At 40.9% G+C, this 20,259-nt stretch overlaps 1 protein-coding gene across 1 annotated transcript in view; it reads right to left on the reverse strand.

Annotated features, from left to right (window-relative positions):
- Nucleotides 1-417: 417 nt before the first annotated feature.
- The window catches only part of nnt (nicotinamide nucleotide transhydrogenase), a 42,773-nt gene continuing 22,931 nt past the window's right edge, over nucleotides 418-20,259 (reverse strand). The window contains exons 13-22 of the mRNA XM_049604315.1: nucleotides 17,570-17,715; nucleotides 17,219-17,414; nucleotides 16,362-16,595; nucleotides 14,325-14,485; nucleotides 12,053-12,232; nucleotides 11,644-11,803; nucleotides 8,537-8,618; nucleotides 7,189-7,307; nucleotides 4,986-5,101; nucleotides 418-2,861 (exon numbers count right to left, since the gene is read on the reverse strand). Of these exons, the coding sequence (XP_049460272.1) occupies nucleotides 2,712-2,861; nucleotides 4,986-5,101; nucleotides 7,189-7,307; nucleotides 8,537-8,618; nucleotides 11,644-11,803; nucleotides 12,053-12,232; nucleotides 14,325-14,485; nucleotides 16,362-16,595; nucleotides 17,219-17,414; nucleotides 17,570-17,715 (1,544 nt within the window). The 3' untranslated portion in view covers nucleotides 418-2,711. The remainder of the gene's footprint in view (nucleotides 2,862-4,985; nucleotides 5,102-7,188; nucleotides 7,308-8,536; nucleotides 8,619-11,643; nucleotides 11,804-12,052; nucleotides 12,233-14,324; nucleotides 14,486-16,361; nucleotides 16,596-17,218; nucleotides 17,415-17,569; nucleotides 17,716-20,259) is intronic.

The raw sequence follows: 20,259 nt of genomic DNA on the forward strand, positions 1-20,259 counted from the left end.
TAGTCTGGTGACCTGTCCAGGGTGTACCCTGCCTATCACCCTGTGTCAGCTGGGATAGGCTCCAGCCCCCCGCAACCTCTAACAGGATAAGGGGTTACTGAAAATGAATGAATGACTTTTAAGGCCAACTATTTATAGAATTGAATTCAAGACATTTTAAGGACCTGTAGACGTCCTCGCGTATGAAGCATGTGTGCAAATGTGGTTACAACTCCGTCCCCTCATGATCCTTCATCCAGTTAATTGCTGCAAATATTTGAGTTTTCAAACCCGCTGTACGAAATTGGGCAGGTAGCATTACCGTCAAAGCTGTGCTAGACCTCAAGGAAAACCTTGTGGATCAGCTTGTTTATTATTAGGGAATTCAGTTACATCTACAAGAGTATGTCAAGGAAGAAACACCACCCTAAGGCAACATCTAGTGTAAATACAGGTTTATTAGGGATGAAAATGTTCCATGATAAACAAAAGGGTCAAAACATTCACAGTACATTTCATCTCCATTTGCATGGTGCATCGAAACATTGTACAACTTCAAAAACCCCATTGTTGCTCTGCACAAATACGGTGCCTCTTTACAAAAATACTCTCCTTACGACGACGAGATAATAAGGGGGCATTATCGGCAAAACTATTCATATCCTCCATCTCCCAAAATTTGATCCAAACATGGCAACAAGCTACAAACATCAAGCAAACATCTCAATCTAATCGTCCCTAAAGACTGTGTTTGTGTAAATGGACATGTAAGAACAATAACCCCTCATCAGCACTAATGACATTGGCAGCTTTACACTTGCAGAACATACAGTAAACTAGCCAGCGGCAAACTGAGGTCTGATGGTTAAAGAATGTAACACAAAACAGAAGGCAAATTGGTCAGGTTTAAGATAAATGAGAAGTGACTGGCTGAGTTAAGGTATAAGGATGGAGAGTGACTGATCGTGGTCGAGTCAGTCCAAGGTAACTGGTCAGACGAGGGTTTTCTGGAAAGTTATTGGTCGTTTTATGGAGAGGTAGGAGAGTTGTCATGGTCGATGTATCAGGTCCCAGGATGAAACTTCGTACAGTACTCGTATTTTAAAGACAACAAAGACTGCTGAACTGTTAGCTCATTGTTCCTCAAACCTTGTTCCAGGAAAACTTCTTACAAATTCATCTACTCTATCATGACCATCAAAACTGAAAAGTAATAAGAATGGCAGCACCCAAACCTTAGTCAAAAATTAAAACTTGAGGGAATAAGTCCTGGTGTAGCGTTAATGATCATTTGCAAATTACTCAACTGGTTACACAGCTATCCATCTATATTTGGGCCACATAATCCAGATTTACTGTAAAAGCGGGACACGTTTATGGCTAAGAAAAAAAAAAAGGGAAATTCATTTTAGGAATTCATAAAAATACCATTGAACAATTCATGTCTTCTGAAATGTGGCGACGAATTGAATGAAATAAGTGTTATGTTGCTTTTAGTCTCTTTACACAACAGTCAAGTTAACATCTGGTCCTAGTTTACAAACAGTGATCCTTCATTTCACTCTAGACAAAAAAATGAGGACACACATACTGGAGTGGACATTCACTTAAAAAAAGACACACCCTTCTTTACCGTAAAGAGAAAAGGCTAGCATCACATGAACATCAGTACCACACAGGGTGATGGGACGCACCTGGCTCAAAAACACCATAAAATCCATCCAGCCATGAGAGCTACAAGAGTGTTTGTTTGTCTGAGTAGTCCAGTCTTTACTAGCGTTACACGACAGCTGTGGGCTCAGATCGGTTTGGTTTATTGCGTTAAATGCTTGACAGCCGAGGCTTGAACGGTTCTTAAGTGTTTTTGGATCCATGTGTGATTGCTGCACTAGAGGCATAGGTGGAGATCACAAGACACGTGGAAGTGAAAAAGAAAAAAAGCAAACAGCATGACTAGATTTCTAAAATGTGATGTTCTAGCTTTATGATAATTATTAGACCAAATAGAAAAATCTCTCAATACTGTATAAAACTGGAACTGAAGGAACTTTACAAAAATGTTGCACTATTCTGCTTTTTTTCTTTTTGCTTGTACAGAAAAAGGAGGTTAGAAATAAATAGATCTATTAACAGGGACAGTAAATTACCTAATAAAAGGAAGCAGGAGAAAACTCTTAACAGTGTGGAAAATTAGTGCTAAATGCTCTTATACTTCTTTCTCTTGGGGTTTCATCTTTATATCTCTGCTGCTTTTGTTCCTTTTTAAATCCGATTCATCTAAAATTTTCCTTCAACTATTTCCTAAAATATCTTAACAGTGAAATTTGACCTACTAACTTCTTAACGTATCTACTTTTCTGATTGTTTTACATTAATACAGGTGTCTAAAATGAAGATGACACTGCCGGCTGCTCCCCAGACCACATGCTAATTTTTGCCACACCCTTCCTTTTGCGTCTAGAAATAAAAGATGTGCCTGTAAATCTGTGTCTAAGTTCATCACCGCAGTGCGAGCACTAATAGAAAAACTATCTGTATCTATCACAACAAAATTTGCAACTTCTAGATGACAGGAAGGGTGTGTCAAAAACTTTTAAACCATCTTTGCTCAATTGGCCGAGTCACAATCGGACAAAGATCATCTTAATGTGGAGATCGTTTTGGAAAAAAACTTTGACTTGTTGTCTTCAAACTTCCTCGCTTCATGAGTGCTCTGAGTGAGGGTGTCCGCCTTACTGGCTCTGGGACTCGCGGACCTTGGCTTGCAGGGCATCGCAAGTCTTCTTGGCGTCGCCTAGCAACATCGCAGTGTTGGGCTTGTAGAAGATGGGGTTGTCGACAGCTGCGTATCCCACACCCAGGGAACGTTTCATCACAACCACCTAGAGAGGGAGGAGATCCAGTCACAAACATGTGCACACACACACACACACACACACAGACAGACAGACAGACAGACAGACAGACAGACAGACAGACAGACAGACAGACACACACACACACACACACACACACACACACATACTCGTTAGGTTGTAATTGGACGATTAGCTGTGACAATACTGGAGAGGAAGATTTTAAAAAGAATTTTGGGGGGATGAAAATTCTGTGCAGACCATGCCAACTTTTCTAAAGTAAAACCAGAAATTTCCCCTGGTCCCTGCCTTCTCTCCTCAACAACCTCTTTTCACTGACTTTGGGTTAAAAAATACAGCTGGAATTTTTTTAAAGTCCAAAGTCAGCAACAGCTGCTGGGGATAGTTAACCCAAAGATCAAAAATCAGAATTTTTCCTTTTATCGGTAGTGCTATTAATAAATCTAGACTATTTATGGACCACAGAGATGTCTGCCTTCTCTCCAATATAATGGAACTAGATGGCACTCGGCTTGTGTTGCTCAAAGCACCAAACAAAAAACATTTGAAAAACTCAAAAATCTCAAAAGTCTTTTTCCAGAGCTCATGAGCCAGTTACCCTAGATAATCCACAGACCTTGTTGAGAGCAGTTTCATGTAGGAACTGTTTCCTTTCTACCAAACTACACCCATCAACTGTATCATTGTGCAGAAGGAAGCATGCCTCTACTGCTAGCTCACCTAGCACCACTGAGCTAGCTGATGTTACAGCTTACCTGAAGAGGATGTCATTAATGATTATATCTCGTGCTGTCACAAGCCTATCGTCTATGAGTAGATGCACACTTCCTTCTGCGCTGTAATACAGCTGGCAAGTTGGGTAGGAAGAAAATAGTTCCTGCATTAAACTGCTCACAACAAGGTCTAAGGATCAGCATATGGGAAGAAAAAATTAACTTCAGGCACTCATGCGTGGAGCAGGAACAGATGCATTGGAATTAAGGTAAAAAGCCTTTATGTTTGCTTTACTCCTGTCCTGACCTTAGGGTCGAAACTAGTCGGTGTTTTAATGTAAGCAGCCATGTTTTGAATTAAAGGCTTTTTCAGTTAATTCAAATGCATCTGTTCCTGCTCCACGCACAAGTGACTGAAGTTCATTTTTTCTTTCCATGTGCTAAACCTTTTTTCTTCAAGAGCACCTGCGTTTTTTCTTGAGTATCATATGACAAAGACGGTCCTCTTGCACACTACTGTCTCTTTCTTCAAGGTCTATGGATTATCTTGAGTAACTGGGTCGTGATCTACACCCAATATCTCACCAAAACAGACTAGACTGTTACATAGCACAACAGGTAACAGGAATGTGTTTTTGATTTTTGGTTGAACTGTTCCTTTAACACACTTAATATTAATTTCATTTTTAAAAAAATGCTGTGTAGCGTGTTCTGGAAAACATGAATTCAGTGAAGACTTGACTTTGACTTCAAAAACAGTCCAAGAGTAACGTATGTAAGTAGTTTGTCCGTGTGTGTTCTCACATGACTCATGCATGCACAATTGGGCACTTATGACTGACTTTTTAAAGTGTGGTTTTTGTACACCCATATTTTTGTCTATGTATTTAATCTGTGCACCTGTACATGTGTCTTTGTGTGCATCCACATGAGCGCGTGTGGTTAGGTAGAATGTCCTCTATGATTTCCCCAGGGGACAGTGTGTGTGTGTGTGTGTGTGTGTGTGTGGAAACAAGTGGGAGCGCAGTATAAATCCCAGATCTCGGAGCAGTGCCAGCGGGATGCTCCGAATGTCGTCATTCCACAGCGACACAGTCACCACTAATGGGATCAGGATGGGACTGCACCTGGAACTGTAACAATCTGTGGCTATGTATGTGAGCCTCAGCGCATGTGTGTGTGTGTGTGTGTGTGTGTGTGTGTGTGTGTGTGTGTGAATGTGAGTATGCATTTCTTTGGGTTTGTGTGTGTGTGTGCACGTGTCTCCAAGTTGGAGGCCCCTCTACGGGTGTGGACTGCAACATTCAGTTGTGGCGATAAAAAGCAGCCCAGTTGCTGTAAAATCTTCCATTTCTCTTTATCTTTTTAGGCTTCAGGACAACCTCATTATCGCACATGCATGTACCAGATGTCTCACCTGCTTAGACTTCCAGACCTCCAGCACAGGCATGCCAGCAATGATGGAGTTGGGATCTTCCTGGGCTGCTGAGTTTACTGTGTCATTGGCACCGATCACCAGGACCAGGTCCGTTTCTGATTGGACATCCAACAAATTAAAATTAGAGAACAGCTCTTAATCCTTCGACCTCATGTTTACTGGATTTATTTGTTTCAGCCTTTGACTCCATGACATTATATATCCCATCCAGTCTTTTGCTCAATAACTCAAGTTATTAAATTGTATCAGTGTTGGCTTGTTGTCACTGTGAGGTTGCCAGGCAACCAGCAGAGAGAACAGCAAGTCCTGGCCAAGTGTCTATTTAACACATTTGTGTAGAGATTGAACAAACAAGATTTTACATATTAACTTTTGAGCTTTAGAGGTGCTGTGAGCAGATTTATTTATTTGGACTTACATCAAACTAACCGTCTCTTGGCTTTCGCTTCCTATGTAGCATACAAACAGGAGAATGGCGTTGATCTTCTCATCCAACTCTTCGTAAAAAAGCAAACTTATTCTTCTATATTAAGCTTGGATGGTATCACAGTATTACTGTTCCCCAGGCTATTTTGAAATCTCAATATTATGATTTTCAATACCGTCAAAAACACAGATGCTCCTCTTATTATTACAAACTGATACGAAGATGCTGTATTGAGGCAATGTGCTGTAGTGCACAGTGTCTACTGACCTCTGGTGGACAGCTCAGCTGAACAGGCAGCTGAGCTGAGAAAGATGGTGATTGCAAATGGTGGGGATAACGTTACAGACTAGGCTCACGGTGGCCAGTTGGAAAATTTTAATACATTGCCCAACTAGGGCTGGGAGATATGGCCTGCAAATGATACCGCAATATTTTTAGACTATATTGCTATACAAGATATATTCATCTCAATATTTCAGAATCTCCCCTAAACTAAGGAGACTACTACTAAAACCTAAATTACAAAATTAACTACTGTTACAATAAAAATGATCAAAGTATTGTTATAATGAAATAAATCAAAGAAACCACTGACTATTCTGAAGCATCCGCCTCATCTTGGGCTGGAAGTGTTTTTGTTTTTGGTGTGAACTTAAAGCTTCAGGTCAACAGTTAGCTGTTAGCAGTTACTACAGAGTTAAACTGTTAGAAACCAGATTTATTCACTGTGAGCGGGAAACAAACTTACAGCTCTCTAGTTCATACATTAATAATATTTACAAGTCACACTGGTGCTCCATGGTCACAAAATGTGACTGAATAGTCATGGTCTGGAGCTCTGCGAAAACAAAACACGCCTCGGCTGCTCACACACCATCTCCCAGGAGAGTGGTCTGGATGGGCAGAGGAGTGCATGTAGCAAATCATGTTTGTAGGGCTGCCCCTGAAAGTTGGAGATTCAAATCATCCACTGGAGACGCCTCAGTTGACTGAGATTCCTTTAAGTCAAGTAGTCGTTAATACAATACAGTCTCTGGGGTTTGCCTGATGTCTAGTATCGGCAAAAAATGATGTTGCACATTTTTGAATCCGTCGTTAACGTAGTTAGCTTGTTTAGTATATTATGTAAATGTCACTCTCACACTGAACGTCCCGCTGACCCCCCTTCAAACTCTCGAATTCTATTTGGAAAAAAGGAACCAATAGTCAAATATTCATATAGAACATCTGGGCTAAGTACAGACCTACATGTTTTTGAGTCTTTTTTAATTTTTTGTGTCCTTAGGAGGGAGAGAGCAAGAGAGTTGAAACACCAAAGCAAGTCATATGCCAGTGGCTTTAACAAACAAAAAGTGAAAAATTATACTTGATATTTGCAAGTCATTTTATACTTTCCACATGGAAAAAGCTAGCTGTGATACACTGAGTATAACTGATACATCGGCCACCCCTACGGCCACCTCTATGCTACAATGACTTCTATTACCAGCTGCTCGACCTTTCCTTTTTCTTTTTTACCATACACCCCTGTGAAATGTCAGGTAGGTATGAAAAAAAAGTTATCGCCCGAGCCTAGTCAGAGTCCTAAAATGTCAAACTTCTCCTTTAACTTAATATTTTCAAAGATCAACAGCGTTCCCTGTTAATTCTCAGAAAGAAGCTGCAGCAAAATCAAACATGTTGGGACACAATAAATAGTTTTAAGAAAGTCATGGCAGGTACGATATGTAAAAGACAGACAGGACTGGATCTTACCAGGGAAGTCTTCATTAATCTCTTCCATTTCCAGGACAATATCATATGGGACACCAGCTTCAGCCAACAGCACGTTGAGCTGACCAGGCATACGGCCGGCCACAGGGTGAATACCGAACCTGTGAACAAAGACTTTAATGAGCACTTAAATATAGTCTCTCCTCTATAGATTAAGTAATGTCTTTCTTGACTTTCTTAAGTCAAGGAGAGGACAGACAGGATCAAAATGAATGGACTCGGGCTGAGTCAGAGACAATAAGATGGAGATTTTGGACAAGTGGAGTTGAGAGGCGTTTGTGATTATAGTCTGGTTACACACACACTTCCCACTGCACTCCTCCACTACGTTATTATTTGTTGAGTGGGTACGCCTGTGTGTGACTGGGTATACAGAGCTCTCAAACTCAATTAGCCATGTCATGTCATCAGGGTCGGAAATTAACACCAGCCACTGAATTCTGGTGGCTGGCTCTCTCGGACCAACCACCGTTTAGAGATTTATTTTCTGTTTGTTGGGTGAGTTTAGGCGGATTCACGGTGCAGATGGCCCGTCGGTTTCTGGGATCTGGCTGCCGATTGGACAAGTCAGTTTCCTTCCATACAGTCTACATGCATTAGAGGAAGGTGGTATGATGCAAAACCTTTCGTGTTGGAGGGGGAAACGAAAGTGTGCTGTGCTTCCAAACTCCATACTGTCAATGTGCTGTAGTGTGCATGATGAAGAGGAGTAAAACAGCACATGGTTCTTTCATTCACACTGAGGAAGAGGTGTAGAAAGAGGCAGGCCCATATGAAGAGTAAGAAGACAAGAGAATGCATAAGAATATAGAGGAGAGCAAAATAGGAGAGAAAGAGTAAGAGATCAGGGTGAAGGTTTTTTTTTTTTCTGACCACCCACTTTCCTCTAATCAAGTACAAATGCTCTAAGTAGCAGCAGCTGCAACAGCCAGGATCAAACGACTGAGGCAGGACAATTACACACGCTTCCGCTGTACCTTGTCCTTCCTCTCTTCTCTTTCGTATTTCCTTTTTCTCATTCTTTCTTCACACACACAGATCTCTTCCTATATGCCCTGTCCCATCTTCTCGTCATCAAGCCCAAAACCCCAACTCTTTTTTTCTGTCCTCAGTGGTTCAGTACTCATCTTTTGTTTCCAATTTTGTTCCCTCCTTAAACTACATGTCTACATCTTCATAAATCCATCCATACTGCCTACATCTATTGATCCACCAACCTGTAATAATTTTTGTTAATTTCATACTACTTTTTCCCCACAGCTATTTATCTGACCTACCACACTAGTTGCTGCACACTTAATGTTAAAGAGTTAGTTTTATCAGCCTTTACCTGACATCCTTGCCAGCCTCTTTAAGCATCTTCACCAACTCAGCAATGGGGTACTGAGCCTTTGCAGCACAGAGTCCATAACCTGAGGAGTTCAAAACAACAACAGATAAGAACAAGCTGATGTGGACAACACATCTTGTGCCATAATGTACTGGTCCAAAACAAATTTTTAAGATCTGGGACAAAAGCCTCTCCTTTCTTTCTGCCAATTATATATGCAATCTCATTCTTTTGGTCACTACCCAGAGCTCATGACCACAGGTGAGGGTTGGGACATAGATGGACCAGTAAATCGAAAGCTTCGCTTACCGGTTGATGTACATTTTCTGATTTTGTTTCCTCTTAAATCTGTCATCTTCAGCTCTGGGAAATTTTGATGGGCATTTTTGCTACTCCAGCAATTCGCCGACAAAACAAATAACCGATTAAGAAAAATAATATGGAGACTAATTGGTCTCCAGTAAGTCCACACAGAGCGAGCACATAAAATAAGCATAATTACAAGTTGCTTTAGGGAAAAGTTAACATCCCAACCTGGAAAAAAGTGCACTCTATGTGATAATTTTAGATTTTAGTAAAGATTTTCCCAGCTGAGGTGCTCTCGAATAAAACCTTACACACACACACTGCACTGTGGACTCACTCCCTGAAACTTTAATATGGTTTAAGGATGATACTGTCGCTGCTATGAGGATTCCAGGTACAGATGATGAGTTAAATAAAGCAAAAAAGTACCTCTCGTATATACATTTTATTTGGGCATTGTCTGTAACTGTGAAACTTTAGAAACACAATCATAATTATGTTTATTATAATCACAAACAAGGATCTTGCCTTGGTGCAGATCAACAAACATAAAATAAAAGTCAAGAAACAAAAATATAGAACTGAAAAAAAAAATCACAATAAAATAAGAAAAAACAACTAACTAATTTATCAATTTTAAAGTGAAAGAGCTGAACAGTAGTTTTGTGCAGAAATGTGCAAAAGTTTAAATGATTTGCTGTATTTATTAATAAACTAGAGCTGCATGATATGAGGACAACATGCAATGACCTTGCATATAAAATCCCAGAGTGCAATATCGCAGTCTCAATGAGGATAAAAAAAGATACACTGTGCAGCCCAACATTAAACATTCAGATTATACAGCGTATATATAACACCATGTTACCTGCCTGTTTGTACAGAGCTGGCACTGAGCTCTATACACAGTATATGTTTTTCTCCCCCAAGCTTCAGACTCCTTTCATGTTCAATATTGCTGGTGTGTGGGACTTGATTTTTATCACACCGTCACACACACAAACACACGTCAAACGGTCTAGTGGTGTTTACTAGCCTTGTCACAACAAACAGTTAGAATCTGTCTGGGTACATCACACCCATCAAAATGACAAGGTTTCAAATTCAGCATAGACTAGAGAAAGGTAAAAAAACTAAAAGAAGCATGGTTGACTGTCTGCATTCTAGCTCAACAATATAATGGTTTTTACTGGGGGTTTTTTCCTCTCCATCGCAGTTGGTTCGTTCCTTGTGCTTCTAATATTCTCCCTGGAGTTTCTCCTACAAGAAAAACAAGTGGACCCAGGCCACAGAGAGATGGGCCAGACAAAGCCAGGAAAACACTTATGTTTATCAGGCAGAGTCTTAACCGTTTCCACAGATGTCAATCAGGGAAAGTGACTGTGACGGCTCCAATTAGGGAGACTGGTCAAAATGGAAACAAGGGGACTGACTGAAAGGCGGCGCTGAGTAACAATACTAGTCTGAGTGCTCACTATTAGGGCAAAGAGGAGAGTTATGCATTAGGACTGTGCATGTTCTGCAGCTGAAGTCATTTGATTACCTGCGCAGATCGACTGATGTGATGTATTAACTTCGTCATCTTATATATAAACTTTGCACTGACGACTCATAAAAACGTTGCAACTACAGAGAGAAATATCACCATACTCACTGGGTGACTGATGGATATCTTTCAAATGACTCAATTCATAAAATTACTTTAACTCGTTTATTATGTTTTGTTTCTACTTGTTCTATTCCTCACATTTCGCTGGTTTATGCTCGTCTATAATCCTCCTGAGACACGTCTGGCATTTTATTATTCGTCTCGTCTTGGTGTGGTATTGTTTGCAGACCATTTTAAAGAAAAGGCTTAAAAAAATAAAAAATTTCATTTCCGCTTATTTCTCCCACTGCTTCCAACAAAAATGTCTTGGGCCTGTTTTTGGTTTCAGCTGTCAGACGTGTCCCTCTTTGTCGTCTCAAAAACTAAAAAAGAAATTGGTTTCATCTACATTGGACGCAGCTACGAGGATCACTTCTTCTCTACTTGTATTCTGTTCGACCACTTTAATTCTTGTAAATTGTAGAGGTTTCCTCTGAAGAGTTAGTTTTTGTATATAGGCACTCAGCACTGTGACTGGAATCACCAATTTGCAGGCTGGATGCCTTTAGTCTGTGTTTATGTGTACCCACGTGAGCAAAACAACTCTTTGGAACAGTCTGGCGAGATGGCTGAGATGTCATCAGGCCACACAATGATGGCTTAAGGACAGCAGCACCAAGGACGATCAAAATAGTGCGAGTGGGAGGTTCAAATACGTATTCAGGTGTCAAATATTGAAAACGTGAAACGGAAAAACAACAAAAAGAATGCAGCTGGAACAAAGGTTGGACCCCGAGCTCTCACCCCGAAAAAGGAACAAGAAGCCAATTTTGAATGTAGCATTTGAATTGTCAACATAAACCCAGCATACCCTCATTTCCATCCAATTTTCCCTTGACCTTGCATATATATATATGCTGCACTGTAGAATGTCTATTTACGCGGGACTGACGACCACACAGAAACCCGTGTGTGTGTGTGTGTGTGTGTGTGTGTGTGTGTGTGTGTGTGGCCACTCCACCATGACTTGTCAATTAGCCTAGCAAGATGGTGATGTAACACGGGTCAAGAAAAGGTTAAATAAACAGAACACACTTTACTAATGCTGAAAAAAAAAAAGTGGCTGGCAAAGTCAAAGTACCATGTTTTTCCACTCAAGTACGAGACCTCTGAAGTGTGTGTATGTGTGCTTGTGTTTGTGTGTGCGCCTTACCTGGAGTGATGATTATGCTCTGGGCTTCTTTAATCATGTCGACGGTCTGATCCACGTTGACCTCTGTGTGTGTCCCTACGATCTCCATGGGCTTTCCTGTGCCGGTGGAGGATGTGCCGTAACCTCCCAGGATCACGTTAGCCAGTGAACGATTCATGGCCTGTGAGGGGAGGAAGATATTTTGTGTTTCTGTTACTTTTTTATGATTACATTAGTTTTTGCTTTTACTTTATTGAATGAGTACAACTAAATACAGCAATCAGAGAAAATTTAAAAAGAAAACTTCCTCAAAAACACACATTTGTGACCTGAGACTCATATTCACATCAGAAACTCTGCTATGGTAAAGTTAGAGTCCCTCCTGGTGGACAGGAAAGGAACAACCATGCTGAGACTGTGTTTCACTCACCACACACATAATATATGACAGAATGGCTCCAGACGACCCGATGAGAGCTCCGACGATGGTCAGCAGGTTGTTATTGAGCAGGAAGCCCTCGGCACACAGGGCCCAGCCTGAGTAACTGTTCAGTACAGTGATCACCACTGGCATGTCAGCGCCTCCGATAGCAGCTGTCAATGTGACACCCTGAAGAACATAAGAAAAAGAAAACAGGAGAGGAGCTTTATCCACTGCTACCTCAGTGATGCACTGCCTGAACCCCGCTAGGATCTCCTTGAAAACACACAACCATTTCTCTTCCACACGGAGGAAACAGCCTTTCCAGCTTCACTCACATTTTTCACAATCAAATTCACTTGTTCTCCGTCCCTCTATCATCTGTGCAGGTTTTCTTTAACAAGGGCCAACTATAGTTATCAGAGCAGCGGCGAGATCAAGGAGTGAAGGAACACATGCACGCACATAAGATGATACATTACACTGCACTTTAAAGGCTGATTAGACATCAGCTGTTCACGTAAAACTGAAACTGAAATAATATCCATCTATATTCTCCCGGGAAGCACTGATCATTTTTATCTGGGACTGACTCCAGGTGCTGTTTTTCCCGAGCAACACATAAATATGCAAAGCACGCAAAAATACTCTAACTGTAACATGTCACTGTGTATACTTGTTTTTCCTTTTAACAGTAGTTGCATTAGTGTGTGCTCTCCGTCTCTGTCTGCTCCGCCTGGATTAACATGATTAGAATTGATTTTCAGATGCTGTAAAACTCAAAGTGCAATAAGAATCAGCGGAGATAAACTACCACAGCCTACCAAGACTACAGCAGCACTAAAGAATATTTGATTATATATAATTCTTGTTTGTTTTTCTTCTGATTACACATTAAAAACAGATGGGTGAAATGTTCTTTTTTTCTCGAAGTCCTTTAAAAAATAAGCTTCTTAAAATGTTTTCCCACAGGTGTCAATTATGATTACCTCCTGTGCAAATATTACAAAACGTAAAAGTAAAATTTCTTTTGTCCCTTTGTCCATTAAAGCTTTAGATGAGAGCTAACTAGCTTAACCTCATAATGTGAATGTGTAGTTAGTAGTTAGTTGTAAATATGTATGTCTGTGTACGTATTTGTGTACATTTGTATATGTATATACATATATGTAAAACAGAATGGGCAGAGTGCAATTTGTTGGCTAGTGGCAATCTGTACATGCACTGTAGGTACTGAGTGTGTGGGATTGTGAATAGCCACAGCTCTGTGCTCTGTGTACGGTGTACACTTTTTGTATCTGTTAACGGCAGGTAAGGCATGTATCCAAGACAAATTTCCTCCGGGACAATAAAGTCTGTCTTATCTTATCTCATCTTAATTGCTGTTTATTCTTAAATGTTTTGCCATTCATGCAAGAGATTCTTGATTTTGGCATGATCTTGTAAATCCAGCTGCTTTGCAATGCAATGTGATTCGGGCAGACATGGAGGAGATGAGAGAAGTTGTAAATCCAGAAACCTTTAACACATGAAATTATTGTTCCCAGGAACCTTAAAGTTTCCATTTTTTAAGAATTCAAGTTTTCTTGTTTTGAGTGTTTTTGTTTTAAGTCAGCTGTCATCTCATGAGAGGCTGTTGTTTTTATTTGTATGCAAGTTCCAAATAAAAGAAGGAAATAGTCAAACGTGATGAAGTACGATGCATCTCATTTAAGCCATTTCCCTATTTCCGATATACAACCATTATTGTGACATAGATATACATATACTGTGATATAGTAGTTTGGCCTTATTGCCCAACCCTACTGCTGACCATGGACATCCTTGTCTCTGACAAACTCTGTAGCACAATAAAAGTTAAGCATTACTTAAAAATACAAGCAGGTCCCTGGCAGTTTTACAAAGTCAAACCTGTTTGCCATAATGGCTGCCAGACTACTAACAGCTCAACTCTGACTAAATGTCTGCATAGCTTCTCTTACCTGGGTAAGAAGCTTTTTATTTGACTATGTTGTTTTAGTAAATCCCCTTTGCTGTCTTTTTCCTCACATACGACATCCTCTTCTGGCATCATTTTTTACTCTTTTATGCTTTTCCCATTCCCAGAGTTTTCTGAAGTCTTTTAACAACACTCTAAAATGTTCTGTCTGTCAGCATGTAAGAAAAGTCCAACTTGCAATATTTAATGCAGATTTTTCTATTGATGGGCCTCACTGAGTGCAAAAACACAGAACACAGAAATACACGCACGCGCGCACGCACACACACACACACACAATACCATGACAGCGGAGAGAGCAGAGACAGATCCGAGACAGGTGATGCCTGTGGTGTAACTGGGATCCATCATGTAGGGAATCATCCCACCAATGCTGGCTGCCATCAGAGTGCCGTTCAGAGCGTGACGAGCAGGGAGTATCAGGGGAGCGCTGTTCAAAATACCTGCATGGAGAAAAGAGGAAGAAAAGGGACTTAATAGAACCACTAATAACTGACTGCACATAAACACTTATATTAATTATCAATCAGCTGCGAACTTGTCTTAAAAACGGAATAACTCATTACAGCGGAAAAGGCTTGTATATCGTTAGATTAATCCTTCAGCAGCCACCACTTGAGACTTGTCATTAACTGAATGTCATGTTCATGCATAATTTGCCCTCATGAAACACTTGCAGTCAACATGGAAATTACAGTGTGGCTGCTAGGACCGGTGCCAGCGCATGAACCCGATGAACTTTTTTTTCTCTGCTCTCTTTTCCCCTCACAGCAGGCAGCAGTTGGTTTGAAGCATCAGACCTGCTCTTGTTGATAACTGCAGCATGGCCAAGCTGACATGAAATAAACCCCAGTAATCCGAAAATTAAGTTCTGAGCGAGGTTCATTTACATCAATAAACGCAATGTTCCTTTTACAACCCTTGGGCCAATCCAAGGTTTTCCGATGTGTGTCATGCGAAGTGACGACTATAAAAAGGCAAATACAGAACACATAATTGGCCACATTTAATATGCAGTTAAGACCTTCTCTTTGTCTCCCCATGTCATCAGCTGTGTGATGAATGTGCTGATGAATACCATATCAGCATTAAGTTCTGCCTGTGCATCAGCATACTGCAAGTGTAATTTTTTCTTCTAAGTTTGTCAAGGCGAATATTATACACAACATGTAGCAACACACTGCATGGGACACATACACATACATACATATCTGGATGTCATGTAGTCATGCAACACATGCTGACACACAAACTCACAAGCATACACAAACACACAGATGTGCATTAAACAGAATAATGTACAGAGGTAGGTGACTGTGCAAAAACAAGTAACAGCATAAAGTTTAGGTAAATAAATCACATCATAAGTAGTTATAATGATAGCAATAGTAATATTAATATTCTTCATCAGCATAATGTGGTCCCGCCTAGGCCGAATCTGATCCACTGGGCACAAGGCCAGCGGTGACACCACATCCCACAACCCTTTGTATTCCCATCCTTCCCTGAGGCTTAGTTGTTACCATTCCTTTAGGAACTGCAAGGTCTGTAGTTTGTTTTAGATGTTAGTCCATCTATCATCCAGTGTGTTTTAAGATACGTTTTAAATTCTGAGATATTAAGCTGTGTGGTTATTTATCATTTTATTATAAAAGCTTTACCAAAACAATATGACAATGTTACTCATCTCTGGTTGTAAGTTAATTGTATATTAATTATTGTAAATCATTATCCCAAAATCAGGCAACAACAGGACAACACTACATTAGATGCAAGGTTGATTCCTCTTCATCACTGCAAAACCTTCACAAACAAGTTTGTTCTTGACCCCAAATAGATAGCATCTTGTTAGTGGGTAAAAATGTATGTGATATCTGTAGTTGTATTATACATGTAGAGATATCTTGGGTAGTGTTATAGATAATATTAAATACATCTTTCCGTGGGAACATTATATCAATAGAGTCTTCCCACTTATTTTAGGTATTAATTGGATTTATAATGATGTTGTCCTTGACTAATTTATATGTATATATTCTTTATTAATTTTATTTCCATTCATCCATGACTAGTCTCTAGCAAACACTCAAGAAACTACAGTATATCCAGATCTCAGCTACTTGTCTTCTCACACACTCCCACACCCGTGACCACATTATCCCTGTCCTTCATAACCTCCGCTGGCTCCCAATCTCCCAGCGTATCCACTTCAAACTCCTCATCATCACTTACAAAGCTCTCCAAAACCTGTCTGAGCTCATCCACCGGCACACTCCCTCCCACACTCTTAGGTTATACATATGATTGTGCTTCTCTCACCTTGCAGTTTCCCGTATGCCACCAAGGAGCCACTGAAAGTGATTCCACCAATGTAGGTGCCAATGTAGGCGACTATCTTGGTGAGGTTGGCTGCAGGGTCTGTGGCGAAGTGGGGGTACTCGATCATGTATTCTGCCACACAGGTGAACACAGCCGCCAGCCCCACCAAGCTGTGGAAGGCAGCCACCAGCTGGGGCAGGTCAGTGATCTGGATCCTCTTAGCAATGGCGAGGCCTAAAGGAAGAGCGGGAGAAAGAAAGAAAGCGAGAGATAACAAATGAGCAGTGGCCCTGAAAGACCCACACGCTAATAACATGCAAATCACAAGCACGTGCACACACACTCAGAGGACTGCTGGGAAGTGGGTCCATCTGAGGAACCAGGTGTTGCTGATGAGGCCTGTTCTGGGAAATTCCTTGTTTGTGAGTGGGTCTACACTTTATGTGTGTGTGTTTGCATTGTGTTTGTGTGTCCTCCAGGAAGCTTTCCACCATTGCTGTATCTGGAAACGAGCATTACTGTCTGTGTGGATAGTTTAGTCTAGGTTTCTGCTTTGTTACTGGAACAATTAGCATTTAAATGATCAAACTGTCCCGAACGAGTGAAAGAGTGAGTAATACATGCTGCTGACCATTTCGACAGACATCCTGAGTCTGGCGGGGAGTTAGTCATGTTGTGTTTGATGTAACCTCTCTGCACTCTGCACACCTGCTGCTTAATCTGGCCAAGCTTGGAATAAATGCACACATACAAACCAGTGTCCACTAATTTACATCTGCTGCAACACTCTGCAAGAATTAGAGTCTGCCTGTAAGTCTGTCTTCTCCTTCATTTGACATAAATTCACACTGACTCACCAGTAGTGCCGCCTACAGCCATGGCTGCGCTCATCTGTGCTAGGAGCTCAGGACTTGGTTTGAGGGCACCTAAAGTGGCAGCAACCCCCCCTGCGACTCCAATCATGCCCAAAGCATTACCCAGACGGGCTGTTTTCTGATTGGAAAGGCCGGCCAGGGCACCGACACAGCACAGACCTGAGCCCAAGTACATCATCTGGTGAGAGAAGCAGATAGAGAATGGAAAAAGACGGGTTATAGACAAGGATTGAAGGACCACAGAATGAGAAATAAGGCCAAATGATTTTCTTGGAGGGTTCTGTACTACATCTGGGAAAACATGGGGGACATGGCATAAATATCCTCTTGCACCTGTTCAATGTTGTATCCAGACTGCAGCGCAGCAGCGTAGCCACCGACGAAGACACCAGCAGGAAGCAGATACAGGTAGTTGTGCTCTGGAGGATCAGTGGGGCGTTTGAACATGTCCAACATCTTCTGCGTCACCAGGAAACCACCTGGGGGGAGAGACAAAGAAAATGAATACAACATTTGAAGTTACAGTGACACAAAATCCAGTTTAAAAGCTGCTTTACAGAACAAGAAGAAGCAGAAATGTGCAAAAGGGGGCATAAAGGCAGGGAGTCGAGGTACCTGAAATACATGAAATATATCTATTTTTAGACAACAGGTGTTTTAAAGCCAATACCTAAAAACTGTTGCCAAGTCCAATAACCAATGTTAGGAATTTAATGAGTCTACTTTATGTCAGTGTAAATATTTCAAGTAGAAAACCTCAAAAGTGTCAGAGCGGGACCAGACGGTGTCTCACTGCTTTACAGGACGAGATCACATTACCGTGTGTATGTCTCCCTTTTTTCCCCCTAGCATGACTGTAGCAGCGCGCACACACATACACCCATATGTACAAAGGTGAATTAGAGGCTAACACCTGTTTCCTACCAGTTCGTGTACTTTCAGTCGTAGACTGTCCGACTTAAAACATGTAACATAATCTGACTAATATTATTGCTGACCAATCTAAGTCAGTATATTAAATATGGAGGAATGTTCATGTATTAAAACAACGTAAAGCCAGTGTCCACTATATTTAGTTATACCCAGAAGGGATCTGCTGACACTATATTAAGAAAATGAGAATAGAAGCAAATCAGCAACACTGGCCAGGTCATGAGGCCTCAGAATCTGCAGCCATGCAGCTTTGTGAGGCTGTACTGGATGTAGCAGTGCTTTGGCGCTAAATGCTAACGTCGGCGTGCTAACATGTGTACACAGACCTGCTAATACACTGATGTCAAGCAGGTTAATGATTTCAGAAGCTGCAGTTAGATGGATGCCTTTAATGAGAGGACAGCACGAATTCCGAAAGGGGGAGAGATGGGGGATGAGCAATAATTGAACCCGTGGCCGCTGTGGCAAGGACACTGCCTTTGTGCACTGAGGTCTACACACTGAGCTACTGTGTGCCATGACAGGGACGGCATGTCTTCAACCAGAATTAAGTCATTATGATGAGAGAACAACTGGACTGATAACACAAACACGAAAAAAATGGATTCGATATGATGTGCATTTACAGGCTCCAAAACATTTAATCAGAATATTACTTTTTTCGCTTGAAGCACTGTAAAGCATCTATCTACTGGGAATCTAACAGTGAGAGAAGTTTTTTTTCAACTTTACAGAGAAAATTCAATTAATTCAATACATAAAATACAAAAGGAGAAGAAGTGGTTCCCCCTGTTTAGTAACCTATCCAATTTAGTAGTAAAAAATTTAAGTGTAATCCAGATAATTGTCTATAGCTACAAATGACAGATGTAAACAGCTTACATGGAGACTAAGGGTAGAAGTCATATCTTACCGATGTGCCATAAATGTCTCATATGCAGGCCACTGCTACTGGTAGCAATAGATGATTGTTATGTCCAGAGACTCCACAATTTAGCTTGTAACAACCACCTTAAATAAGGCTACTAAGAGTATGTTAATGAATCACAGCACTCACATAAGACTGTGGCACCAGCAGAGCGCTAAATAGTTTTTGAATTTATGAACAATCAGGGAGGTGCGTAGAAACAGCTATTGCAGCTGTCATGCGCTGCACACACACACCACCTGTGTCACCAAATGTTATCCTCATATGGGGCAAACATGTGCAAAGAATGTATTTATTCCAACCAGAGGGAAACAATCAGATTAAGCATTTACATGGTTCATTCATTCATTCATTTTCTGTAAACACTTAACCTGTTGGGGGTCAGGGGGGTGCTGGAGCCTATCCCAGCTGACAGTGGGTGAGAGGCGGGGTACACCTTGGACAGATCGCCAGACTATCCAAGGGCTAACGCATAAAGATAGACAACCATTCATACTCACATTCACACCTATGGGCAATTTAGAGTCACCAATTAACATGCATGTCTTTGTTGCATGGTTTGTAGGAGGAAGCCAGAGTACCTGGAGAAAACCCACAATGACATGAGGAAAACATACAGTACAAACCTCTCACAGAAGGGCAAATCCTCTTGCTGTGAGGCGACAATGCTAAGCACTGCACCACTATTACATGGATATTCGGTGCTAATTTTTTCCTATTGAATGGATTATTGAAGGTTTACACCACCCCTCTCTATCCAAATAAAAAATTCCATCCTTTTGGGCTGGATTAAAACCAGTCTCTTGTGATTGAGATGGCTACATGGGTCATTTTTATTCTGATTATTAGTGGAATATTAGGGTCCATGAAAAGGCACCAAATGTTAAGCATCTTACTTTAGTTTTTAGTGTGACTAAAAACTTATAGCGCCTCTGAAATAACTAGTATTCCACTACGTATCAAAACTTTCAAGACAAGACTTTCAGCTGGTTTGTTTCTAGCATGGATGCAATTATATTTTGAGCCACTTAAAAAAATCAGAGTTCCAGATAAGATTTAGCTCAGTGACTGAGCCTGGTGCAATAAAAAGAAAATATGGAATCTGAGGGGACCTGGTAACACATACTGACATTTAGATTGTGAAAAACTGAACATATTTAGC

Source organism: Epinephelus fuscoguttatus, linkage group LG18, assembly GCF_011397635.1.
Source record: "Epinephelus fuscoguttatus linkage group LG18, E.fuscoguttatus.final_Chr_v1".
NCBI lineage: Eukaryota > Metazoa > Chordata > Actinopteri > Perciformes > Serranidae > Epinephelus > Epinephelus fuscoguttatus.